This window comes from Callorhinus ursinus, unplaced genomic scaffold, assembly GCF_003265705.2.
Source record: "Callorhinus ursinus isolate GAN/ISIS: 27379988/994484 unplaced genomic scaffold, GSC_fseal_2.0 scaffold27, whole genome shotgun sequence".
Taxonomy (NCBI): Eukaryota; Metazoa; Chordata; class Mammalia; order Carnivora; family Otariidae; genus Callorhinus; species Callorhinus ursinus.
The window spans coordinates 21869203-21895206 of NW_027397089.1; the positions used below are offsets into that span (position 1 = coordinate 21869203).

The 26004-nt window shown below is 37.4% G+C and overlaps 2 protein-coding genes and 1 long non-coding RNA gene across 12 annotated transcripts in view; 2 read left to right on the plus strand and 1 right to left on the minus strand.

Annotated features, from left to right (window-relative positions):
* STYK1 (serine/threonine/tyrosine kinase 1) overlaps positions 1–6080 on the plus strand; it is a 38177-nt gene extending 32097 nt beyond the window's left edge. For all 6 annotated transcript variants that reach the window (XM_025879926.2, XM_073877974.1, XM_025879924.2 and 3 more), the window contains 5 exons: positions 377–460; positions 2586–2794; positions 4359–4399; positions 5002–5098; positions 5876–6080. In XM_025879926.2, the coding sequence (XP_025735711.1) occupies positions 377–460; positions 2586–2794; positions 4359–4399; positions 5002–5098; positions 5876–6080 (636 nt within the window). The remainder of the gene's footprint in view (positions 1–376; positions 461–2585; positions 2795–4358; positions 4400–5001; positions 5099–5875) is intronic.
* On the minus strand, positions 5950–14544 carry LOC141370172 (uncharacterized). 2 transcript variants are annotated; one of them, XR_012374002.1, is made up of 3 exons: positions 14346–14544; positions 13123–13226; positions 5950–6085 (listed from the first exon to the last, which is right to left on the minus strand). It is a non-coding gene; the product is annotated as an uncharacterized lncRNA (long non-coding RNA). The 2 variants fall into 2 exon arrangements; XR_012374003.1 differs by having other exon boundaries at positions 13123–13299.
* A 340-nt stretch (positions 14545–14884) lies between these two features.
* Positions 14885–23311, plus strand: MAGOHB (mago homolog B, exon junction complex subunit). 4 transcript variants are annotated; one of them, XM_025879956.2, is made up of 5 exons: positions 14885–15041; positions 17839–17897; positions 18623–18733; positions 20723–20805; positions 22964–23311. In XM_025879956.2, exons 1-5 carry the CDS (start codon positions 14948–14950, stop codon positions 23061–23063), a joined length of 447 nt encoding a protein of 148 aa, XP_025735741.1. In that variant the 5' UTR covers positions 14885–14947; the 3' UTR covers positions 23064–23311. The 4 variants fall into 4 exon arrangements, with proteins under 4 accessions (XP_025735741.1, XP_025735742.1, XP_025735743.1 ...); XM_025879957.2 differs by having other exon boundaries at positions 14919–15041; positions 17795–17897; XM_025879958.2 differs by having other exon boundaries at positions 14986–15093.
* The last annotated feature ends 2693 nt before the right edge of the window (positions 23312–26004 follow it).

A 26004-nucleotide genomic window follows, 5' to 3' on the forward strand; every position in this document is an offset into this window, starting at 1 on the left:
CATAGTAGTCATTCAATAATGTGTTGACTTAATGCGCTTAATTATTCACACACACACACACACACACAGTGCCCCAGGAAAATTGTTGCTTTATCCAGGGGATAGTCTTATGATATCTGTCTTTCCTACCTGCTATTCTGTTCTTCCTTCATTCTGGTTATTTATCTACATTCCTTATTGTTTTTTTTAGGTCAATATATCATTGTACTTCTTTGCATATCTGAGAATCTCTCATATTAGCCTCTCCTTGAATTTTCATCCCTATGTTTTTGTATCTTTGCCTTGACATCTGCATTTAAGAATATCTCTGCCCCTATTTTATTTTTTAGATCTGTTCATGTCATTTTGATATCATGTTTTTTCTTTGTCTCTCTAGGATGTGATGACCATGGATGGCCTTCTCTATGATCTCACAGAAAAACAAGTATATCACATCGGGAGGCAGGTCCTCCGGGCTTTGGTAAGGCTGGGAAAAATGACAACAGATGGTATGGATTTTTCTTGTTAGTCTGATATTTGACATCATATTTCTCATATTTATATTTCCAAATGGGCTATAGATTATAAAGAAAATCAGATGGAAGTTAATGGGCAGAAACTCAAGCACTGATAAATTGTTTTCAGTTCTTTCTTTATGAAATTATTTAGATAATATACACAGGATTGGTAATTCTAGGCAGAAAGTCATCAACTTAGGGTTTGTAGAAGGAACAGGAAGGATTTTAAAAGTTTCTCAGTCTTAAAGGTCAAAAACCAGGGCCAAGAGATATATGCTTGACACTCTTACTTCCCCATATATACTAATATTAAGAGATGTAAGATGGCAAATAGCGAGCGAGTTGGGAGGAGACACGGGAAGACAAACCAAATGGGTGAAAGGCTGCAGAGCTAGAAGGAAGTGCACAATTTTATGCCTGAAAAACAAGAAAGACGAGTTCAGAACACGCTTGGCTGGAGACTTGCTTTGATACTGAATGTGATAGGAAATACATATACTTTAAAAAGAACAAGGAACACGAGAAAAAAAGAAATAAGAAGGGGCAACAGTGAGATCATTCCTTCATTTTAAACCAACTTAAATAAAGAGGTAAGAGAAAAAAAGGGTTTAAGAGAAAATAAAAAGTACCTTTACCAGAATTAGGAAATTTAGATGACAATTTCTATGAAGTTATTTAGATAACTTTGCTTAAAATTAGCATTTGCTATATAGAAAATCAGGCTCTGTGAAGCTACTGTTTCAAGTATTTGACATATCTTGCCTCCTTGAGGTGTGAAACGTACCAGGGATCTAAATGGAATCTGGGAAACTTAGGAAAGCAGTGAGGTGAAAAAGAGCAGTAGTTACAGCCGAAGTTCCCATGGGGCACAGGAGAGAGCACATTGTAGAAATGAATATTATCTACGGTGTTTGGAGGTCCTAGTTGGTACGCTCCCTTGATAAAGTTAGGGTGTCAGGATACAACCTACCTCGTATTGTGAGCCACAATTGCAGTGGTGCCCCACAGAGATGCACTGATCAGGGCTTTGGGTTACCAGTTACAAGGCATTGTCATACTATTTTTTTTCTTACTTTGACAACCTCAAAGTCACTAATTCTTTATTCTTCTCATGATAGTATAATTTCTTTGTTTAAAACCTCACCTCACCAGGGACAGAAAACTGCTAGTTACTGTTTCCTCCATCATCAATGACTGGAAATGACCATCTTAAACCACCCCCCTTTTTTTTAATGTCATTCTTATTTAGCAATCATAGACCTCAATCTCTAGCTCTTTGGTCATGTATAGCTTTTCAACTTCTTATGCCTTGAATAGGCTGATGTTGGGGGAAATGATTGCAGCAAATCATTGTCATCCAGGTGCAATGGTTTTCAAATGCTTTGTTGGCTGTGCTAGAATCATTATGATACTTCTTAAAAATAGAGATTACTAGTTCCTTCTCCCTAGATTTTGGTTAAGTAAAGCTGGGGCAAAAATCATAAGTTTTTAAAAAGCTCTCTGGCAATTCTGATTTGTAGGCTGGCTTGAAAATTATTAGAATTTGTAATTTTAATTCCTATGAATTAGAATACCTGGTTCTGGTCACTACCACTCAAAACTGTGTGATCTAATGTAATCATTTAGATTTATCTGACCTAGTTATTTTAGGGACAAAATGAGATGATATAAAGCTCTGTATAAATTCATTATTATGACACTCATTTCGCTATGTATGTATTACCTTGTTTGGGGGACTGCTGCTAGAAACTTGAAACCTGCTTCCTTTTCCAGGGTGTAGCTGGATCCTATCTGAGAGAAATGTAAATTCAGGCAGGGGTCAGAGCTTGACACAGAATGGGTGATCATACTTTCCAAACCCAGTATTAATGCTATTTGGATTATATGTTCAGTTTGGTAATCCTAAATGTAATGCAAAAATGTCTGATTCATTATGGTGACTTGGAAGTGATATGTCATTATCAATGAGACTTGTTCAGAGTTGAAAATGTCCTTGTCTTTTTGAGGATTCCTAGGACTGCTTCTTCTTGTCTGTGACTCAAGCCATGAACTCAAACAGCTGATCCATCTTTGATCTTATGCTTACAGGAATTTCTCCAGGATAAGCATCTGTTCCATGGAGATGTGGCAGCTAGGAATATCCTGATCCAAAGTGATCTTACTGCTAAGCTCTGTGGACTGGGCCTGGCTTACGAAGTCCATGTCCGAGGGGCCATCCCGGCTACTCACATCGTACCTCTCAAGTGGCTCGCCCCAGAACGGCTTCTGCTGAGACCAGCTGGCATCAAAGGAGACGTGTACGGTTTGTTCCTGCCCTTTGGACTTCTTCCCTTCTTGACCTAGATGTCCCCCAGTTCCTAACCATGACTGTATCTGTTGTCAATTATGTCTACATGTGAAATCTCTACTTAGAAGTCAGACAGACTCTCCAGGAGAAATGTGTGTTTTGTGACAGAGCTCATATTTGACATCTGGCTGCAATCCTTTTTAGTGCCTTTTAAAGTATTCCTTCTGTATTAGATTAGTAGCCTTAATCAGGAAAGAGAAAAGAAAGTGAAAAGATTATTTATACCAATATCCAAGGACTTAATCTAGTAGAGTCCCTTTTATCTGAACGAGGTGGGTCCACCTAATCAAAAGTTCAGTTAAACCAGGAATTATTAAAAGAAAAAGAAATATACATACTTTGAATAATTTACTTTGACTTAAAACATATAAATGTACATTTATTGATTGATCTTTTGGGGGAGGGCCAAAGCTTTTTTATGAGGACTGACCTGCCAAGTGAAGTTATACATTGTATTTCTCATATAAATAGCATCCATAACACATTATTTTTGAGTTTCAGCTTGGGATGATTTTGAGTGAGAAATCTGAAAAAAATGGTGAAGCAATTTGATTGCAGAAGTTTATTATTATTTTTTCTAATTTTCTACTGTTGGCTCACCCACACAATTTGACAATGCTTTCTTTTTAGCAGTATATCTTTATAGAATACTTTCAAAGCATTCAACCTAGTTTTCAGAAGCTAATACTTTTTTGCATTTATATTTAACTGATTACATAATTACATTGATGCATCTGATGGTATAAACAGTCCTGGAAAGAATCACAGTTGACTTTCGGTAACCATATAATTCAGCAGCTTGGCGAAGCACATAGATGTAACATATAAAATCTTACTAGTATGAATGTCATGAGCAGCAGAGGAAATTTAGAACATCGGTTAATATGGTGAGTCAATTAAGAGATTTCCATTGCTGCTTCACTGACATCTGCTTTTCAGTAGAGGTCTGGGAGTAATAAGCTTAACTGGGAAATACTGCTTGTTTAATGTGATTTATAGAATAGTGAAATTAACATGTCTTAAATCATATTGCTCTGGCAAATATTTATTCCCATTATATGTAAAGCTTGTTTTGTTAATATTTTTCCTAGGTTTGGGCAGTTAGATCTATTGAGGAAATAGTAGATAAATGATAAACCTCACTGAGACTTAAGGCTAGAATTTCAGTAGGAATGAATGGGAAGGATGAAAAAGATGTGGAAGGTAATTTATGTTTGGGTAGATGTGTTTGTGTGTTTGCATAAACACACACACACAGTTCAGCAAATGATAGTAAACATCTATTAGTGTGAAATATAGAAGAAAGGAGACATAAATCCAGTCTGCAAAGAGATTAGACTTGAAAGGATTGAACAGAAATGCTTTCTAATTACTTTGCTTATGTTTTGAGACACCTTTAATTCCCCTTCGTTGCCTTTATAGGATTCTCACTGAAGGCCCCTGATAGTTTAAGTAAACTCTCTTTAGGAAAGGCAGAAATATAAATTAAGTAAATGGCTTTGTTTCTTTCACAGCTGGTCCTTTGGGATCCTGCTTTATGAGATGGTGACTCTAGGTAAGGAGGGTCCCTAAAGTAGTACCTGTATGCAAATATACAAGTATGTTTATTTGGGTGGGGGATGGCATATGCTATGGGAAGAGGTTTCAGTATGATCTCTGAGGTTTGAACTGGGCTGATATGAAATCCCTCTCCTCCTTTTAACTTTTTTTTTTTTTGCTTTCTTTTTCTTTTTTTCTCTCAACACTTTACTAATTCCAAAAGAGGTTTTAAAATCCAAAGAATAATTCCAAGAATGATTTTGTATAAAATACGTTGTCCTTAGATTTATAAACCTATCTGAGAAAATATAGTACTTTCCCATGTTTGGGGAGTGGAGGGCGGGTCTCACTTCTCACTTTGCTCTGTTACTTTTGTAAAAACTCAACATTTTCCTAAATTATCAGTTTTTTTCCTCCCAAACACCTTTTTTTACTCCCAAACTCTCTAAGCTACATTCTTACTTGATCACCGGGGAGCAACTATACTGTATCTAGCGTTTCTCCTTTGGCTCTACCTTTTGCAGGCAGTTAGCCCAGGTGGATATAGAGTCATGTTATAGTTCATATTCCAGAGGACCTAAAGTTCCCTTGCTACTCTCATTTTTTTCATACCAACAGGGGCACCACCATATCCTGAAGTCCCTCCTACTGGCATCCTACAACATCTCCAAAGAAGGAAAATAATGAAGAGACCCACTAGCTGCACACATACCATGTAAGTGGTTTTTAGGGTCTACTCTTCTCTCATTGCAACTCCTTTTTGATCCCCATCAACTGTGCCCTTTTAAAGTGGGAATCCCTAGCTGTCCTTTATATCCTAATCCCTAGCTGTCCTTTATATCCTAATACACAGCCTTAGACACACCTACGCAGTAAAATACATCTGCTCATATATCATATATACTTATATATGTATGTACATACATATATAACAGCGGAAAGGCGGTAAGTACTTTTATCTAGATTAAGGCAATTTCCTGGAGAAGCTAAATAATAAAGGAGGGCAATGACCTGGATTAATGAAAGGAAACATCTAATTAATTAGATTATTTAAAATTAGTGTGAATCATATTATTCCATAACTTCTTATTTTGTTGGCTGTGATGTAGCTTTTACTGGGAGATACCTTATAGCAATGGTCTGGAATGCTACAAGTTAGTAACATCTAAAGGATGAGAACACTTAACTTCTGAGAGTTTTGGGCAATAGAAAGAAAAACTTGGTTCTGTCATACTGATTCTAGTTTGAGAAATCTTCAGTCGTTCTTTTTATAAAAAGGGCCCTGATGAGAAGATGGTATTAAGTGATTTAATACTAAGAGGATAAGAAGGAATATTATTCTCTGTAAAAATAGGAGAGGACAGTGAGAAGTAGATGAATGAAGTGCAGGGTTTTTTATTGTTGTTGTTGTTAAGGTGTGTTAGGAGAAGAGACAACGTTCCTCAAACATTTGCCTTGTCAAGGAAGTCAGTTTCTCTTGTTTCCCTTTCAGGTATGGTCTTATGAAGTCCTGCTGGCGCTGGAGTGAGGAGAGCCGCCCCTCACTTAAAGAGCTACACTCACGCCTAGAAATCGCCGCTCGAACTGCAAATGACAAAGCTGTGTTGCAAGTACCCGAGTTGGTGGTGCCTGAACTGTATGCAGCCGTGGCAGGTATCAGCATGGACAGCCTCTCCTACAACTACAGCGTCCTCTGAAGATCCTGGGGAAAGAAACATTTATGAGTGATCATATACTATTGGAATGGATTCCTCCGAGAACAGAGAATGCTTTCTAGTGGGACATAACGGGACAAATAGGATATTCCCCTACACATTTCCCTAGATACCCAAAATGATGCCCAATGAGGCTCTACACTCCATATACCCTGGAGACTGAGAAGTATAGTTTTATTACTGCTGTCTCAATCCCGAAGACCCACGGTAGATGTGGTGGATAGTACCATTGCAAAGAAAATCTTAGAAATCCACGTTTGTCTGGCATTGCACAAATAAGCTGGTCCTCCCACCACAGACTGGATTCCTCTTGAAGCATGCTTTCATCTAGATTATAGAGTCCAGAGAAGTTGGGAGTCAACTGAGGGAACAGGGAGATGAAAAAGAAGTTGAGAAAGAAAATCAAAAGGTTCTATTTGCTCAGGAGTATAGACGTGGACCAAGGTCATCCTTCAAAGAGAAGGTAGAGGAAGGAGATAAAGTTCTTCAGTCCAGGTCCGTTCATGCAGGACTGGAGGAGGACCACGAAGGAAAACTTCAGAGTTTCCTTTTGGGTATAGATAAGAGGTAGATAGTCTCTTTTTATCTAATTATGAGACAAGTGAACTCTGCTAGAACGACCTTTAACTAAAAGCTGGAGAGGTCCTTTCATGATTAAGAACATTCAACAGCTATTGTTCATCAGGCTAGCTTCCTGGTCCCCATAAAACTAGGGAGACTGAGCCTAGAGAGCCGATTAGGCTGTGATGAGTATACAGGTGACCCTTGAACAACATAGGTTTGAACTATGTGGGTCCACTTATCCATGGAGTTTTTTTCTTGATAAATGCAGTGCAGGCCTGTAAATGTATTTTCTCTTCCTTATGATTTTTTTTCCTAGCTTAATTTACTGTAAGAATACAGAATGTAATATATAGAACATATAAAATATGTGTTGACTGTTTATATTTTTGGTAAGGCTTCTGGTCAACAGTGGCTATTAGGAGTTAAGTTTTGGGGGAGTCAAAGTCATATGCAAATTTCTGACTATGCAGGGGTCGGCACACTTAATCCCTGTGTTGTTCAATGTACTATGTACTATGTGTGTATTTAATAAGTAGGAAATGTGAAAGCCAAGCAAGAATGCTTAGTAGTCCAGAAGGTCTTTAAAAGGGTTAGAAAAGGATGTAATCTGAGACAGAAGAATGTAGTTTCTGATTCAATCATTCATTGATGTACTGTGAAACTTTATTTCATTAAATTAGTATTTATTGAGTAAAGTAGGATTTTCTAGTATACAGCTGCCAAAATCTCTACAATAGGGAGGATAAAAGTAAATAAATGAAGTTAATGTCAACAGAAAAATTTAAGAGACAATCTGCATTGTCAGAAAATTGGTTCCTTAGGTGTAAAATGGGGATAATACCTACCTACCTCACAGGGTTGTTGAGGACTGAATAAGAATATATGTTTGTACAGTATTTGGCTCATATGCGCTCAATAAATGGTAGTTTCCTTTCTTTTTGCCCTGCCTATCCTAGAATATTTCATATCTTTTTCATTTAAAATCTACTGTAGCCAGAAAGAGAACCTCAGTCTGTCAGTCACACTACAAGGCAGGACATACCGAAGGATGGCATGGTACAAGTGCCACATGACTAAAATAATGAGCTCATCACTTTTGTATGAGCTTCTGGATGATGACAGTAGCCTTCCACAATTTGAAAATACTGAAAATATCATGGTGATGACAATGTACTTGTACATGTGATCTATGGTTTTACTTTATTTTTCTTATTTTCAGTTAGCCACTGTATAGTATGTCATTAGTTTTTGATGTAGTGTTCAATGATTCATTAGTTAAGTATAACTAACCCAGTGCTCATCCCAGCACGATCTATGGTTTTAAAGAACACTCTGGGTGCTCTGGGAGGGACACTGAAGGCTGCTGTAGGAAAGATGACTGGCAGTTGACAATTTTGTAGAAGTTGGAATCCGAATGAGGTCATGATTAGTCATCTAACTGAATAATGATTCTTGCACTGGTAGGAGCACCACATGACTAGTAAGGATTTAAGGGGGTGTTAAGTTGCAATAGGGAGAAGGGAGGTAGAGTGGCTTGGCACAAAATGATAAAGTCCTATGGAATCTCATTGTTGTTGCTTGTCTGTTCATGTAAGTCAAATTTACCAAAATATTTATGTATTCAAATATTTTTAAAAAAGGTGAGTGTTAGGGCCAGCTATGCCAGGCACTGTTCCAGGTGTTGGATAAAACAGAGAGCTTTTGGTTACAGTCTAGAAAGTAAGAGACTTTATGTATATGTTTGTGGGTATAATTACAAATTGTGGTAAGTGCTAGGAAGAAAAACTACAGGATAGTAGAAAGGAATGTAAAATGAGGACCTCCCTGAAGAAATGGCATTTAAACTCAGACCTTTTTTTTTTTTTTCCTAAAGATTTTATTTATTTATTTGACAGAGAGACACAGCGAGAGAAGGAACACAAGGGGGAGTGGGGAGAGGGAGAAGCAGTCTTCCGCTGAACAGGGAGCCCGACCTGGGATCATGACCTGAGCCACCCAGGTACCCCTAAACTCAGACCTTATGGGTAGGTAAGCAAACCTGACAAAGAGTGAGAAGAAGAGCCATCCGGGAGAGGGGAGTCGGGCTATAAGTGTGAAAACTCTGGGGCAAGGAAAAAGGCATAAATTGTTTGAGAAACTGCAAGTAGGCAAGTGGATGGCGGCATAGTGAGGTTAGGATGAAATTGGTGCATAATTAATCAGAGCATTGCTCTTTCACACTGTATGTTAATAGTTGTTTTGGTAGGAGGGAAAGCAGCGGACAATTGCTATTTAAAATTTTTACCCTTAATTTTATTTGTTTTTCTGGATATAGGTTTAGAAAAATGGATACAGTGATTATTTATTCTAAGAAAACTGGGTCTTTCCCATTACTTGGCCAGGATTTCTCCAAAAGGGGGATTATATTTTTGGTATTTTAACTGGTCAGACAAACCAGGTATTTCTGAGCTAATGAGTGGAAAAGAGAATAAAAATATTTACCATTCAATTAAGTTTAATCTGGGCTAGGATTTGTTTTATTGTTTTGATTCCACCCTCCCCGGATCTTGTTTTTCCAATTTATGCTTTATTGTTTAAAAAAGCCTCTAACATAGCTAGGAACTGAGCAAACATGCACCTGGATACAGTGTCTAACTGAAAGTTGAAAATGTAGTTTAACTTAGAATAGTCTGAACCAGTAGTTTCAAATCATACTAATGTTTTTCATGGTAGATTTAGGTGTTTTGTTATTAAAATTGAATAATTTTTTCACTTTTTTAAAGAAATATTTTATTTATTCATTCAAGACACAGAGATACACAGAGAGAGAAGAGAGAGCACGAGCAGGGGGAGAGGCAGAGGGAGAAGCAGGCTCCCCACTGAGCCAGGAGCCAGACGTGGGGCTCGATCCCCATGACCCGAACCGAAGGCAGACGCTTAACCGTCTGAGCCACTCAGGTGCCCCTATTTTTTCACTATTTTTAAAGAAAAAGTAAACTAGTAGATAGAATCTTCTTAATCTTAACCTTGCTGTAATAATTATTAAATTTTTGCTTTATCTTATAGCTCATTTAAACAAATAAGTATGGCAAATACAATGGAAAAGTGGGAGGGTAGCCTATTATAGTTAATTTAGAGACTGTTTTTACTTGTTTTGGAAATAAGAGTTAGTGGTCATGCTATGTGTTAGAAGCATATGATATTGTCATATACTGGAAAAATTATTAGTTTGAATACTGGAATTTAATATATCATCATGTCATAATAATCTAGCAATAGGGGGCGCCTGGGTGGCTCAGTCAGTTAAGCATCTGCCTTCGGCTCAGGTCATGATCAAAGGGTCCTGGGATCGAGTCCTTCGTTGGGCTCCCTGCTCAGCAGGGAGTCTGCTTCTCCTTCTCCCTCTCTCTCTGCCTCTTCCCCGCTGCTTATGCTCTTTCTCTTTCTCAAATAAATAGAATTTTTTAAAAGATTTTATTTATTTATTTGAAAGAGAGAATGAGATAGAGCATGAGAGGGGGGAGGATCAGGGGGGAGAAGCAGACTCCCTGCTGAGCAGGGAGCCCAATGCGGGACTCGACCCTGGAACTCCAGGATGATGACCTGAGCCGAAGGCAGTTGCTTAACCAACTGAGCCACCCAGGTGCCCTAAATAGAATCTTTAAAAAAAAAAAAAATCTAGCAATAGTGCTCACCACATATGAACATATCTGAGAAACAACGTTATGAAAATTTTTGTGTTTCTGCATGATGGTGTTTGTCATTAAAAAAGTAATACCAGTGTAAAAAGTGTAAAGTGTAAAGTGTAAAGTGAGTGTAAAAAGACATTTATGGTTAAAATTCCATAGATAAGTATATTTTTTTAAAAGATTTTATATATTTATTTATTTATTTGAGAGTTTATTTATTTGAGAGAGAGATATATGCATGCTCGAGAGCAGGGGGAGGCGCTGAGGGAGAGGGACGAGCAGTCTCTGCACTGAGCGTGGAGCCCCACACAGGACTCCACGTGGGGATCTATCCCTTGACCCTGAGACCATGACCCTGAGACCATGATCTGACTTGTAATCGAGTCAGAGGCTTAACTGACTGAGCTACTCAGGTGCCCCAAGAAGTCTATTTTAGAAGAGAGAAGAGAAAGGTGGGTGGACGGCATAAAGGCTGAAACAAACCATCTCATTCTGACATTAAAATTTTTTTAATTACCTTAGAATGTTGATTTAGGTTATATAACATTCTTGGTTTATTACTCTGACCCATTTAATGGAATGAGATAGCCCTGGCAGCTTTTGTTCTGTAAATACAAATTCAAACTATTTAAAAGCTACTGATAAAATAAAGAAAACAAATGAAAACAACAACAACAACAACAACAAAAACCTATCCTCTCCAGCGTTTATCTCAGGAAATTGAGGACATATTTCTGAAAATTTTAAGTAGGAATGATTTGATAATTTTAAATAGTGAGGTAAAAGGCAAAAGAAAAGTGTGAGGACAGAGCAGACTTGAGAGATCAAAAGAAGAAAGAATTTTTGATGTAGGAAAAATCAGAACATTTTGAAAGATTAAATTAATACTTCTAAGAAATAATCATCTCTGACTATAGCCCTCTGACTGGATTCATCACCGTGCAGCTGAGAGCAATAAACTTAAAATCTCAGGGGGAAAATCATTATTTTATCAATGAATATTATGTATTTGATTAAATCATTAAGTCTTAATTTCGCCTGGAGTTGGAAATAAAACGTGTATTTCTTTACTTCAGAAGGATATTTTAAAGCTAACACAGATTAGGTTGCATTAGCAAAGGCAGAAATAGTACTTTATTTGGCTTCATTTAAGATGCCCAAACATTTGTTTTCATAAATAAACTGGTGATACTGGGAAGTATGCTCTAATTTGAACTCTACAGCAACTGAGATTGAGATTTCTCAGTGTCTGAAAAATATTTTCACTATTTCCAGCCCAAGTAAAAGTGTATGAAGTGGTTCTTATATAACTTCACTGTCCAACACAAGTAGCCAATAGACACACGTGGCTATTTAAATATTAGTTTAAATTCATACAAATGAAATAATATTTAAACAGAAAAACTTCAGTTCCTGGTCTCGCCAGCCACATTTCAAGTGCTCAAGAGCCGTTCAGAACATTTCCACATCTCTGTTGTATAACATCCAAGAAGACCACAAAACACAAATGCTTTATCACTCTGCAATCCTTATCAGATACAAGAGATAGTGAGGCTCTTTTCATATATAAAGGATTAAGTACATATATTTCCACATTTCCTCTTAAAGACAGGGTTAGAGAGGATTAGTCTTTAACTCAGAAGTCTTTTTAGGGAATAAAGACAATCATTGGCCTATAGATAAAGATCTCAACACTATGCATTCCACATGCACTACTTACATTGTATTAAATTCTGGTACCTGTAGCTCTCTTATGTAAGCATGAAGATGAACACTGGTATGTGTGCCAAAAATCTGGAGGATGTGCACTAGGGAATCTAAAGATATTGAATGAGGCTCCCTGCAAAAAACAAACCAAATGGATTACTGCTTATATTTTCAGAGCCACTATGGGATATTGTGGTCAAATTTCTGTGGGTTATTCTTGTAGTAAGTACACTGACCAACTCATCTCTGTTTGCCTGGGACTTTGCAGGCTTTAAAACCAAAAGTTCCACATCCCAGGAAACTCCCCAGTCCTGTTCAAACCGGAACAGTTAGTCACCTTAGTGGTAAGGGATAGTGCTTTATGTCTCTTGTATATTTTCCATAATGGCAGTATATATAGGAACTGAACCATCTTTCTATATTAACATTTATACAATGGTTAATATAGATATCTATATTGACAGTTATATAAGTGTTAATATAGACTCAACATAATCTGGCGCAGTCTGCCTTTCTAGTTATTCTACTTGCATGAACCTTATCTTCTAACTATAGTGAATTTCTTCGCTTTCCCAAATCACATACTTTCATACCAACCACTGTGTCTTTGCTCAGGCTGTTTTCTGCCTGGAATTCTTTCTCTCCCTCTGAACATATACTGAACTTACTCAACTTGATCGGATTCAAACTGTACCTCTTGTCACAATACTTCCCTGATACTTCCCTTTCTTCAGTTTCCCCTGCTCCCCAGTAAAATGACTTGCTTCTTCTGCTGTGCTACCAGCATTTAAAAATTTTCTTTCCCCTTTTTTTAAACAACTGATACTCAATTTATTAAAAAGGTTGATTTAAGCATCTGCAATGGTGACTTCAACCTCACCTCCTAGCTCAATAGTGATGGAAGTAATCTGCTTAACAATTTCAGAAGGACTGTGTAAATCAATGAGTAGCTTGTGGGTCCAAGGAGTTTCTCTTGTAGTGATTCTCAAAGCCTTGGTAGGCATCTGAACTAGTCCTTTGACTTTGAGATTCTTTTCCTTTGTGCCTCTGATCAAGTCAGCACATACCTTCTCCAAAGATTTTACCTTGTGGCTGGTTCTAGTTCGGTGAATCGCTGGTTCCATGGGTGTCTTCCTGGTGTCTTTAAAAAGTCATGGCTGCGGTGCGGCTTCCTGACTGACTTGTTCCTCTGCGAGAGCGAACACTGGTGAGTCAAGAGTGGAAGCAGGGCATCCAAAGCTCCATTATTGCTGTGACTGCATCTTCCTCAATGAACGAATAAAAAGAAAGAATAAAAATATTCTTTCTTGTAAGGTTTGCTTCCTTGTGTTAATATTTATCTACTGTTTGCTTTCTTCTCTGGACTAAAAGTGTAAAGGGCTCTAAAATTATCACCAGTGTCCATCCATTTCTGGCACATAATTTTAATAACGCCTGTTAAAATCATTGTTTTATAAATTTTAAAGCTTATTATACATTTATTATCTCATTTGATCTTCTCAACAATTCCTGAGCTTCGCAAAGTTGATTGTAGGATATTCATTTGGTTGGTGAACAAACAGGCATAGACAGTGACTAAATAACCACGGTTAGTAGAGGTAAGTGATGGGAATGAATCCCAGGTCTTCTGACTGCCACTCTTTCTTCTAAATCCTGCTGAAGGTTAAAGGTCACCCAACAGAATTACTGTTGGTAAAAACAGGGTGATCAATAATATTTCAAAAGTAAACTTTGTATAAAAGTTCACCTTGTCCTTCTACCTCCTTCAAAACCCATTCCAGGGCGCCTGGGTGGTTCAGTTGGTTAAGTGACTGCTTTCGGCTCAGGTCGTGATCCTGGAGTCCCGCAATCCAGTCCCTCATCGGGCTCCCTGCTCAGCGGGGAGTCTGCTTCTCCCTCTGACCCTACCCCCTCTCGTGCTCTCTCTCTCTTTCTCTCTCAAATAAATAAATAAAATCTTTAAAAAAAAAACATTCCACATTGCAGCATTCCTTCATCTCCCCAATTTAATTCTTTCTGGTAAGAAAGGTGGGCTGGGGCGCCTGAGTGGCTCAGTTGGTTGGGCCTCTGCCTTCCGCTCAGGTCATTATCCGGGAGTCCCTAATGGAGCCCCACATAGGGCTCCCTGCTCAGCGGGGAGTCTGCTTCTCCCTCTGCCCCTCCCTCTGCTCATACTCTCCCTCAAATAAATAAAATCTTTAAAAAGAAAAAAAAAAGAAACGTGGGCTAAACCATTTGATCTTAAGTCAAACTGCCGAAACTCCATAGGCTACTAAGATTAACCCTTATTGAATGATGAAAGTTTTACCGTGACTATCAGAGATCTTTCGTTTCAATGTGCTTTTTAAACTTCAGACCTCTTTTCTGATGGATTCTTTCTACTTCGTCTTTATTCTGGGCTTCTGGCTGCCGGATAACCAGCAGTCATTGTCCAGAGGGCAAAGCTCCGGTTAGGAATCTAACCGGAGCAAAGAGAGGTAATCCCGCTCTACCATTCTGATTCCGGGCTTTATTTTTCTCATTCCACCAGTCAGAGGGGAATAATGCCACACCCACCTCGTGAGGACAGGATGCCGCGAGAATTAGAGACCCGAAAAGTAAAAGCGACTTGCAAACCTTAATTCTAAACCCATAAAAAATGCGTTCACATTTTCCACACTTCTGTGTTTTGCTAATATAATCTTATCCACTTAATTTTGGGGAAAAAAGTGTTCTTCAACCCTAGTAAAGTTCCTTTCGCCCCGGCGCCCCTGAGACTCTGGAACGAGAGTCGGCCTTCCCGCTTTCCTTTGGTGACCTGGGACCGGAAAGGCGCGCTCGCAGTGACGCATTTATCCCGGGCGATGACGTCGCTACCAGGCGCCCGGCGGCACGTTGGCCAGGCCTTGGGCTGGCTTCAGGGGGACAAAAATGGCTATGGCCAGCGATTTCTATCTGCGCTACTACGTAGGGCACAAGGGCAAGTTTGGACACGAGTTTCTGGAGTTCGAGTTTCGGCCAGACGGTGAGCAGAGGAGCGGCGCCGCCGCCGCAGCTTAGCTCGGTGCGCGGCTAGGGTAAGCGGGGTGGAGAGGACGCGGAGGAGGCGGAGTGGGGTGATTCCGCTTCAGTGGGCTTGCAAGTATATATTGGGGACTGAGGTCACCGCTAGAGTCGAAGTAAATCCGAACCGAAGACTATCAGAAGCACAAAGTGGATCTGTGAATAAAAGAAAATTAATGGGTGTAAGTTAACTCAGAAAATCTGATCCTGCCAGATACTGAAAACTTGAACACAGGGTAATCAGAATCTTCAGAGTAGGTCTCATCCCTTTTCCTAGACACGTGGCCTTACATACAGCGCCTAAATGAATACAATGGTTGAACCGGGGAGTGCGAAAATTACCGGTCACCGGAAGATTTTAAGCATCCATTGGACAACCGCGTGATGGGATGTTCTTTAAAATGTTCAAGGATGACGTCAAGTGAACTAGATGGCTTCCGGTGCGCTGAACTGAAGAAGGGAGCTCCACGTGTAGGAAAATGGGTGTAGTAATTATGTGTTTTGGGTGCTTAAATATAGTTGTTGTTCCCTATAGGATGCATTAAGAATAAAAAGGGGGGAATGGTTAGGAGTCAAGGAAAGCTTCCTAGAGAAGGTAACAGTTGAAATTGTAGTTGGTGCGCAGGGCTGCTCTGGGTTTCCCAAACAGACCAGATTGGAGGCTCACCAATGACAAAATCCAAAGGCAGAGAATCTACTGGTGGTGAGACAAGAAAGGAATTTATTTCAGAGAGGCCAGCACCGGGAAGACAGTGGACTAGCATCTCAAAGACTGTCTCCAAAATGCCAACAATACTTGCCAAAAAAATGTGGGGCGAAGGTGGGTTTGAGATCATAATAATGTGGGTAGCCAAAGTTCTCTTTCAAGATGAGTCTTGAAATGAGAATAGGTATTTTCTTGGCCTGTGAGGGGGAAAAAAACCATTCAGACTGCTGAAAACAGCATGAGCAAAGGGTGAGGTGGGACTGTCTGCTGCCCTGTAGGTGCAGCATATTCTATCATTTGAGAGTCCTGATTCTCTTCAGAGAGTTACTGTATACTGAACTCTGCTTAGAACAAGGATGGTCCACCTGCATAGACTTTTGTTTGAATGCGTGTTATGTGCAAGGCAACATGTAAATACCAAAATTGAGGGTACAATAATGAGTAAGTATCTTTAATTTCTCTGAAGGAATTATGTCTTGGTGGGTGACACAGACATGAAACTAGCCATAAAACAGTGTGGATGTTAAGTGGTGTATTATGCTTTGGACAAAGTTATGTGAGTGAAAAAAAAAAGTGGAGAAGTATCACATATTAGGAAAAGGAAGAGTATCAGACATTTAAGGAAGAACTCAAGGTAGCTACAGCCTTGCAGTTCAGAAACCTTAATCACTTTATTTTCCCTTGTTCTCCCCATGTCTCTTTTAAATTTAGCTAAGGAGCCAAATTTATCTGAATTTTCCATCTATTTTCTTAGGTGATACTCTTTTTAGTGCCTTTGCCTTTGAACAGCTTTCAGCTTGCCTATATCATGTTTAGCCAGTCACATAAATTAAGTAGTCTGATATTATCACGGAGAGTTCATGCTAGAACAGTGACTCTCATCTGGTTATCTGCCACCACACCATTCCACATATTTCCTTCAGTAGTGAGGGGGTCACCTCATTAGGAAAACCTATCATTTCAGAGATCAGGACCACCTTACATTTGTGTCTGAGCAACTGACCATAGCCATGATGAGAAGCATGCATCAGAGAGTACAAAAGTCATGATGGATTAAAATTAAATATAGGTCAGCTAACAAACTGACCAACTTTTATCTAGAAGCAGTACATAGTTTGTATGCATCTTAGTCACAGTGCTAAAATAGTAGCATTGCCATATTGTGTACATATATTAATTTGAGGGAAATAATTAAAAGAACATTTTGGAGTATTGGGGAAAGCATGAGTATTGGAAGAAGGTAGACCTAGAAATGAATCTTTTTGACCCTGGGCAAGTTACTTAACTCTGTTCTCTCAAGTATAAATAGATGAGAGAACAAAACCTATTAAGTATTGTTTTACCAATTAGGTTAAATTTTCTGGGTAAATCACTTAGGGCCAATACAGATATATAACATAGGCTTTAAAAATAAATGTTAGTTCCTTTTTCAGATTCCCTGTCTAGTTCATGACATAGCTTAAGCAAATGAGCCTTAAGAATGACCCTTCTAGGGGAAGAATGAAGGGGGGAAATCAGAGGGGGGAGATGAACCATGAGAGACGATGGACTCTGAAAAACAAACTGAGGGTTCTAGAGGGGATGGGGGTGGGAGGATGGGTTAGCCTAGTGATGGGTATTAAAGAGGGCACGTTCTGCGTGGAGCACTGGGTGTTATACGGAAACAATGAATCATGGAACACTACATCAAAAACTAATGATGTAATGTATGGTAATTAACATAACCTAAAAAAAAAAGAATGACCCTCCTATTATATTGAATTATATTGAAAGCATGAAATATTTAAAAATTATGTTGAATAAAAATTCAACTATTGAAGGTGTGAAAGTTTTGAAAATGACTGGCTTCAACTTTAGCCAAATTTTACCAACAAATATTTGAGTGTTTACAGGTCTAGCATTGATCTTATGCTAAAAGGGTGGAAATATTAATAAAAGTAGTAGTATAAAATGGTCTGTACCTTTGAAATTGCTTACAATGTCATTTCTTTATTATTTTTTTTTTTTAGTGGTTTTTGCTGTTATAGATTGAATTTTTTTCCACTCCCCACAGGAAAGCTTAGATATGCCAACAACAGCAATTACAAAAATGATGTCATGATCAGAAAGGAGGTAAGTTCTTTTCAAATGTCTAATTTTTTACATTTAGACCATTTTCTTCATGTCTTTTTTTGAATTTACAAAAGTACATCTAAGGCAGTATTGCTATAAAGAAGCCAATTTAGAGATTGAAAAAGGAGTCTATTTAAATAGATTTAAATGTAGCATGTGTAACAGCCAAAGAAGTAATCTGATCATATTAAGTTGTAGTTCCACCTTTGAACATATAATTTCATTCATTTCATAATTAGCTTTGTCTTTTTATCCCATTCCCTATTTAAACTAACTGATAGTCAAGATTTAAATACAGTATTTTACAGAATTTTAAATGAAAAGCTCAAAAGTTAAGGATAAGAAAAAGGTCAAAGCAGTGACTGTGATGTCTACTTGCATTTGTCTCTGTTCACCTCACAGATTTTCTGTTATCATTCTTAACCACTCAGAGGTATTTGAGTCCCGTGTTAAAAGGCAGTATCCAGGGTTTTAAAAGGGGGCTAGTGTAAGTTATCTTTTTTTTTTTTTAATTTGGAAACAAATACATATTAAAGGAAAGGGCGAGAGAGTTAAAATCATAAGGATGAGTGATTATCTCCCATCTTGTACTTTTAGGATCAGTATTAGATTCTTCTGTGATATTCTCTTTGAATATTTAGGGTTTGTAACTTCATATTATCATTTCATTCTGAGTTGTGGGAAGTAATAGACATTGTGGAATTTTTATTGTAACTTGTTTTCAGGCTTACGTGCACAAGAGTGTAATGGAGGAACTGAAGAGGATTATTGACGACAGTGAAATTACAAAAGAAGATGATGCGTTGTGGCCTCCCCCTGACAGAGTTGGCCGACAGGTTCGTATTCAGTGGTTCTTTACATGCGTACTTGTTAGAAATTGGTGATATAATTGTTATGTTTCTCCGTATTTACTTAGCATAGATCCCCCTCGATTCTTTGGTTTTCCATTTAGTAGGTACCCGGTAAATACTCTAATTTTATTTCACTTAATTTCATTTTCTGTTCTACCTCTGAATAGTAAAGGAGTCAGTGCAGAGCTCTAAACTTAGACATCTTTCTGACCAGTCTTCTCTGTAGCCTCACCGGTTAAAGTTAGGATGTTTTCACACTGTTATGGATAATTGCTGTTGTATGTTAATTACTTCTGTTAAGAATAAGTACAGTGTTTGTGAAATTCAAGAGAAGATTCTTATTGATTGTAAAATTCACTTTCTTCATTTTTATAACTTTGAGAACTCTTACTTGCACCCTTATGCCCAAAAGAGGGATTTGATTGGTTTCTTTGTTCAAAGTGATCATTGCTTTTGCCTCTTATTCCCTTCAGAGTAATTAATGTTTCTCAAAGGGCTTCTGGAGAAGTTTGAAGGCTTAGTTTCACTCTGTAGAAAGACAGTTTGGGCTTTTTCAACTCTTGAAGAAATGAAATACAACTCCTGGAGGAAGAAACACTTAATTTCACTTTTGTATATTCCTGAGAATTACACTTTATATCCCCTTTTTTGACTAAAAGAAAATGTGGAGAAGTCAAATAGATGCTGACATTCTGTAGCAGTCATTTAACTCTTCTATTTAAAGAAGTATTTAGGAAAGCAAAGGTAATAGTTAACAGTATTTATGTTACACATTGTAAATACTTTTAAAAAGTAAATTTAAATCTCGGTTTGTTTTATGCTATAGGTACCTACGTACTAAAAAACAGACACTACAACAGGAAACCTTTTATCTCTTTTAGACTCAGGGAGAACCCAGTATTTTCATCTACCAACTTGATGATGTATTTATATGTTTTGGTTAGTGGGGAGGGGTAGGCATATTCCAGAAATCATCTATTGGATCTTTAAGTCAAAGATTTTATGATCGTTTGAGAGCCTTAGTTCTCCATTTTTGTGCGTGCCAAAAACTGTGCATAATTAGGTCCCATAATGAAATACAGAGCTAAGACCATCTTTAATGGCATTTGTTATTTAACCTTATAAATCACTACACACATAGCCTCGTAATTATTGGTTTTAGATTTGCAGATAAAATCTAGAGAACAATTTCTACAATAATTATGGCACGCTAAGAATGTCTATAGCATGTTGTATTTGTTTTAGTAGGTCTTAATTTTCAGTGCTTTGTGAAGTCAAACCACAATGAGTCTTTCAGTCTTAATAGCCGAGGACTCAAATATCAATACCTTCACTTCTCGTGATTGTATATACATCAATGTTTTTTGCCTATGCTTTATGAGTCTTGTATTTTGTATTTGTAAAATACCCTGAGAAGGGTGTTTTAGGGATTACAGAGTATGTTTGTAAAGTCCCTAGCAGTAGGGCCTCATACATAGTAGATGCCCAAATGGTGCTATTAGTATTGTGCATTTTACTTATAAAGCCTGGTAGAAAGGTTAAATGTGCTTGTATTTATTTATTAAAAATAGGTTTATACCCATATTTATAGCATTGTGCTTCAAAGTTATGTGTTTAGTTTTTAATGACATAAGAAATGTTTATGTGTACTCTTACATATATCATTCATATTTATAGTATCTTATTTATGAGATCTCTGGAAAGCAATTCTTGGTTGATCCTAAATTTGGGGACTCCTGAGCAGTTGATGAGGTTTTTATTTTACAAACATAGTTTATGTCTGTCAGGTCAAGTTTCTTTTCCTTTTTCTTTTCCTTTTCCTTTTCTTTTTTCTTTTTTTCTTTCTTTTCCTTCTTCTCCTCTATGACTGCTAGAAAACTTGCAGCTAAATTGGGACCTCTTGGTAACAAGAATACCAATACCTCTGAGGTGGAGTTTTATATTAACTACATTAATCTATTTTATTTTTTTCAGGAGCTTGAAATTGTAATTGGAGATGAACATATTTCTTTTACAACATCGAAAATAGGTTCTCTTATTGATGTAAATCAGTCAAAGTAAGTATGCTGAAGTATTTTAACTAAATTGACGTAATTTAGGGATGTCTGGGTGGCTCAGTCAGTTAAGCGTCTGCCTTCGACTCAGGTCATGATCCCAGGGTCCTGGGATTGAGTCCTGCATCGGGCTCCCTGCTCAGCGGGGAGCCCGATTCTCCCTCTACCTGCTGCTCCGCCTGCCTGTACTCTCTCTCTGACAAATAAATAAAATCTAAAAAATTAAAAAAAAAATTGACATAATTTATTTGAGAGGGTCATTTTAGAACAATCGCCAGTTTATTAGGATTATTTCAGTGGCAATTTATTGGTTTATTCTGCAGATATAATTCTGACTTTTATGTCATTGAAGACTTGCTGTCAAATATTTAGCAGTGTACTTTTCTGATTGTCAAACAAATCTTAATCTGACCATATTCATAACAGCAACCAAATTTTAATAGCTATTTTTGGTAAAAATCTGGATAGAGTTTCATAAAACTTAAAAGAAATCCTCATTGGATTATATCAGCCTCATTAGCCTAATACCACATCATTCTCCTCCTTGAGTTTAATATTTGAAAGAAATTGAAGAAAGTCAGTATAACTTAAGTATGGCTTTAGCTTCTTCTGTCTTCCCAAGTTTGTCTCCTCTGGGCCTTTGTAGGATATAGTATTGTTTTTGTCCAAAAAATTTCCATGCTTCCGCTTCTTTTCTCTCTTATGCCTCAGAATATTTTCTTAGTGCTTTCTCTTCTATTACCCTAACTTGTAAAAACTTACTTGTTTGCTTTTCTGGTTTGAATATGAACTCCATGAGAATCTTGCTGTGTCACCAAAGTTAGCACAGTGGCCTGGCACACAAGAAGTGCTTTGTAAATATTTATTAGAGGAAGGGAGAAAGGAATGAATGCATAGTAACTATTGGATACAAAAGGCTACATTCATAAAGGCCAATCAGATACTTTTGAACTATCAAGCTGATTTTCCCACAGTTGATGAGGATGTGGCATTCATACCCTAAGTAGGATTTTAAATTGGTACAGTGTTTTTTGGAAAACAGTTTGATAATTATGCATCAAAAGCTGCTAACATTTTATTTTTTTAATTTATTTTTATTTAAATTCAATCAGTTAACATATAATATATTGTTAGTTTCAGAGGTAGAGGTCAGTGATTCATCAGTTTTATATAATACCCAGTGTTCATTACATCATGAAGCTAACATTTTAAATTCATGGTTGCTGGAGGGGAGGGGGCTGAGGGGATGGGGTAACTGGGTGACGGATGTTAGAGAGGGTTGTAATGAGCACTGGATATTACATAACACTGATAAATCAGTCCTGTACCCCTGAAACAAATAATACATTATATGTTAATTAACTAAATTAAAAAATAAAAATAAACAAATTCATCTTTGACTTAGTGATTTCATTTCTGAGCATCTGTTTTAGGGACATACTCTCAAATAATGAAAACGCTGTATTATCCATGAAGATGGTCATTGAAGTCTTTTTTTTTTTTTTAAGATTTTTTATTTATTTGAGAGAGAGAGAGATACAGCGAGAGAGGGAACACAAGCAGGGGGAGTGGGAGAGGGAGAAGCAGGCCTCCTGTCAAGCAGGGAGCCTGATGCAGGGCTCGATCCCAGGACCCTGAGATCATGACCCAAGCCGAAGGCAGACGCTTAACGACTGAGCCACCCAGGCGCCCGGTCATTGAAGTCTTATAATTGGCGAGAAACCCAAATGTTTAACAAAGAGAATTTTGATAATTCACAAATGAAGGAAAAACTAATATTAAAGAAGGAAAAAGTAATATTAAAAAGGGCACAGGGAATGATTTTAGTTACGAAAATAGGGAAACACCAAAATATTTATAGTTATCCTGGGAGGAGTGACATTTTATAGTATTAGGAGTATTATTTTTTTCTGTCTTTGTAATTTTATCTGCCTTCTACGTTCTTATTATGTATAGCTATTTCTTTTATAAGAAAATAAACACCTTAAATATGAAATGAATTTTGTAGAAAAGACAGAGATGGTAATCAGTATGTTCATTTTAGTTGCAGCAAATCCATTCTCCTGAATTCCTTTGTTTTGTTTTGTTTTGGGAATTAACTTTAAAATTATGTGTTTCATCTTAGGAACAAAAAAGTAACTTTTACCTTTTTAAATTTTAGGGATCCTGAAGGCCTTCGAGTATTTTACTATTTGGTACAGGACCTGAAATGTTTAGTTTTTAGTCTTATTGGATTACATTTCAAGATTAAACCAATCTAAATTGTATGTTTTTGAAGCTGTTTTTATATTTAATTAAGGGATGGGTTTGTCATTTACACTATTGGGATTTTTATAAATGTGAAGTTTTTTTTTTTTGTATGCCAACTAAAAATAAGGAAATACATAAGCAGGCTTACTGATTATTCTCACTTGGGTCCAAGTGGTCTGGACAGTCCTCATGCATGAAATATGTAAATAAAAGCAACCGTTTGTTGAGAGTTTGCTCTAATAAAACATATCAAAGTCTGGATGGAGAGTGGGTTTTTTGTTTTTGTTCTTTTTTTCAGAAGGCTAAGTCTCTTTATTGACTTTAAGATAATAAAGAATTGTTCTAGTAGGTACATCCTGTAGCAGAAGTTCTTTCAGGCAGAAGAATGCTGCCAGATTTTCATCCATTAAAGGCAATTGCAGATCTCTCCTTATTTCTTCCATACCTAATGGGACGTAATTTTTGGTGCCTATAGAAGTTGTTTACAGAAGGTTCTGGATTTTTCACATGTATCCCAAACCCCTCAGAATTATTAAAGTTTAAATATTTTTGGTGTAATCAGTAATTGCCTAAAGGGTTACAAGAGTCAAGTCAGCTCCCCAGGTCAAACACATCTTCTGTTATGCCCTTATTCCTTATTTCACAGTAGATTTTTGTCAATAAGATATTTCAGAATATATTTTGTGTTTCTGTAGGAACTAAATGAGTTCTCAGCATTACAAGTTATTTAAAATTGAGACTTTAATGCGTGTGTGTGTGTGTGTGTATTCTAACTATTAATGAGCATAGGTTTAACTCATGATTCTCAGTCCTGCAACCTCTTTCTGATATACTTGATCTTTCATTACTTCCCTGTTAGTAACTATGCCCCTGGTATTGTTAATCCTCCATCTGAACCCCCACTCTTTAAAAGTGTGCAGTCCTGGTAGTGATAATTCACTCCCCCTTGGGACAGTCAGAACTGACCTTATTGGGAAGAATTGGTCTCTGAAGTTTGCCAGTATTCCTGAGCTTGGTTCTAGAGTGGTTCTGGCCAGTAAATTTCTTTGAGATAATAGAGACGTTATATCTCTGTAGTCCAATAAGGTAGTCACTAGGTAGTATACGTGGCAACTTAAGTATTTGAGATGTGGCTAGTATAACGGAATTTATAGTTCTATTAAACTTTCTTCAAATTTTATTATGAAGAATTTCAAGCATGGAAATTGTTACAAGAATTGTAAAATGAATAGCCATCTGCCAATTCAGATTCTATAAGGAATAATTTTTTACGGAAGTAAGTCTATTCTAAATCATGTCCTGTTGATTTTTCATGTAAGAATAAAATGGTATATTGCTGTCAACAAACCATTTTTTTTTTTAGTGCTATTTAATTTTGATTAAATGTAGATAGCCAGTGTGCCTTGTAGCTACCCTTTGGATATTGTAGCTCTAGAGCATGTCTTGGCAGCGTGTTTGCCATGGAGTCCTGTCTGGTCTTCCACATTATATAAACAATCCATGGCCATCCTCCAGGTTTGTCCTGAAAAGTCACCTGATCTCCACTGTGCAAGACTCTACTGTTATCACCTCCAGATCTCTTAACGATAATAAACATTTCTGTTCAAGTTGTAGACCTTGATGGATATGCATTGTCAAATCATGTATTTTCTTATACTTAGATGTCAACCTCAAGGAGAAAGGGAGAAATGATTGCTCTTTTAATTTGTGGGCCCACAATTTTTGTTTGCTCCTCAATATTCTGTGGCTCCTGAGTAAGACATTGAGTAAGATGATCAAGATGGAGCAAAGTTGGGAGAAATGGTTCTTCGATTTAACATGTTAACTCCTTGTCATCATTCTCCGACTTCCCTCTTGTGCTGACTTGTTATGCTCTGTCCCCGCTGTCTACTGAGTTTCTCACATTCAAACCAAGATTGGAGGCTACATCATTAAGATAAATATTTTATATTGTTTATTTATACTTTCTTATACCTTGTTTGAACTGCTTCTTCCTAGATTGTAAGCTGCTGGTGGACAATGATCACTAACAATTAAATTTTGTATAATACTAGTTTTATATGAAACTGGAATGTTAATAGCACTCAGGTCAGCACATACATGTTCCCTTCCCTTCCTCCCCATAATAAAGAGTTCTCTTGCAATAATCAAAACTTATTTTCCAAGTATCGGTTCTGTGCCCCATCCTTCCTTTGGCCCTTTTATGGGATGGAGTGTTGCTTCCCAGCATCTAGCACAATATTTTCCACAGAGTAGATGCTTTGTAAAAGTTTGTTGAGGTGGTTGTCTTTTGTACTTACTGCCATCAGATTATTTTGTCTTTGTAACTTAGTCCGAAGGGGAAGAGATTCATTTCTGTAACTATGGAAAACTTTTCAGTTACCATGAGCTTTGCATATGCACATAGTCCTGCCACAGAGATGAATATTCAAACACTTTGGATAAGGATGTGTCTTTTGGATCACAGCTGTGATCCTAATTTCTCAAGTAGACACTTTAACTTTGCTCAGCCAAAGCAATAGATAATGGCACAGCGAAAAGGAATTTTTGAAATATGTGAGACCTGTGAACATGGGTTGTGATGAAAGTTCAACTACTGATCCCTGTGATTTTTTTTTTATTTTAAAGATTTCCTTGGGCGCAATTTTAGGTTCACAGAGAAGGGAGAGGAAGGGACAGAGATTTCCCATATACTCCAGCCCGCACACATGCATAACCTCCTGTTACCAACATTTTGCACTAGAGTAGTACATTTGTTATTTTTGATGAGCCTCCACTGACACATCATAATCACCCTAAAGCCCATAGTTTCCTTTTGGATTCACTCTTGGCAGTGTATATTCTATGGGTTTAAGCAAATGTATAATGATATATATCCATCATTATAGTATCAGCTAGTATTTTCACTACCCTAAAATTCCTGTGTGCTCCATCCAGTTCTCCCTACCCTCA

What these genes read in the sequence shown, in the direction of transcription:
- MAGOHB (XM_025879956.2), top strand. Translation starts at nt 14,948, where the DNA reads ATGGCTATGGCCAGCGATTTCTATCTGCGCTACTACGTAGGGCACAAG. An exon ending in ATGTCATGATCAGAAAGGAG is followed by an intron (nt 17,898 to 18,622) that starts GTAAGTTCTTTT and finishes ACTTGTTTTCAG; the next exon opens with GCTTACGTGCACAAGAGTGT. An exon ending in ATTGATGTAAATCAGTCAAA is followed by an intron (nt 20,806 to 22,963) that starts GTAAGTATGCTG and finishes TTTAAATTTTAG; the next exon opens with GGATCCTGAAGGCCTTCGAG.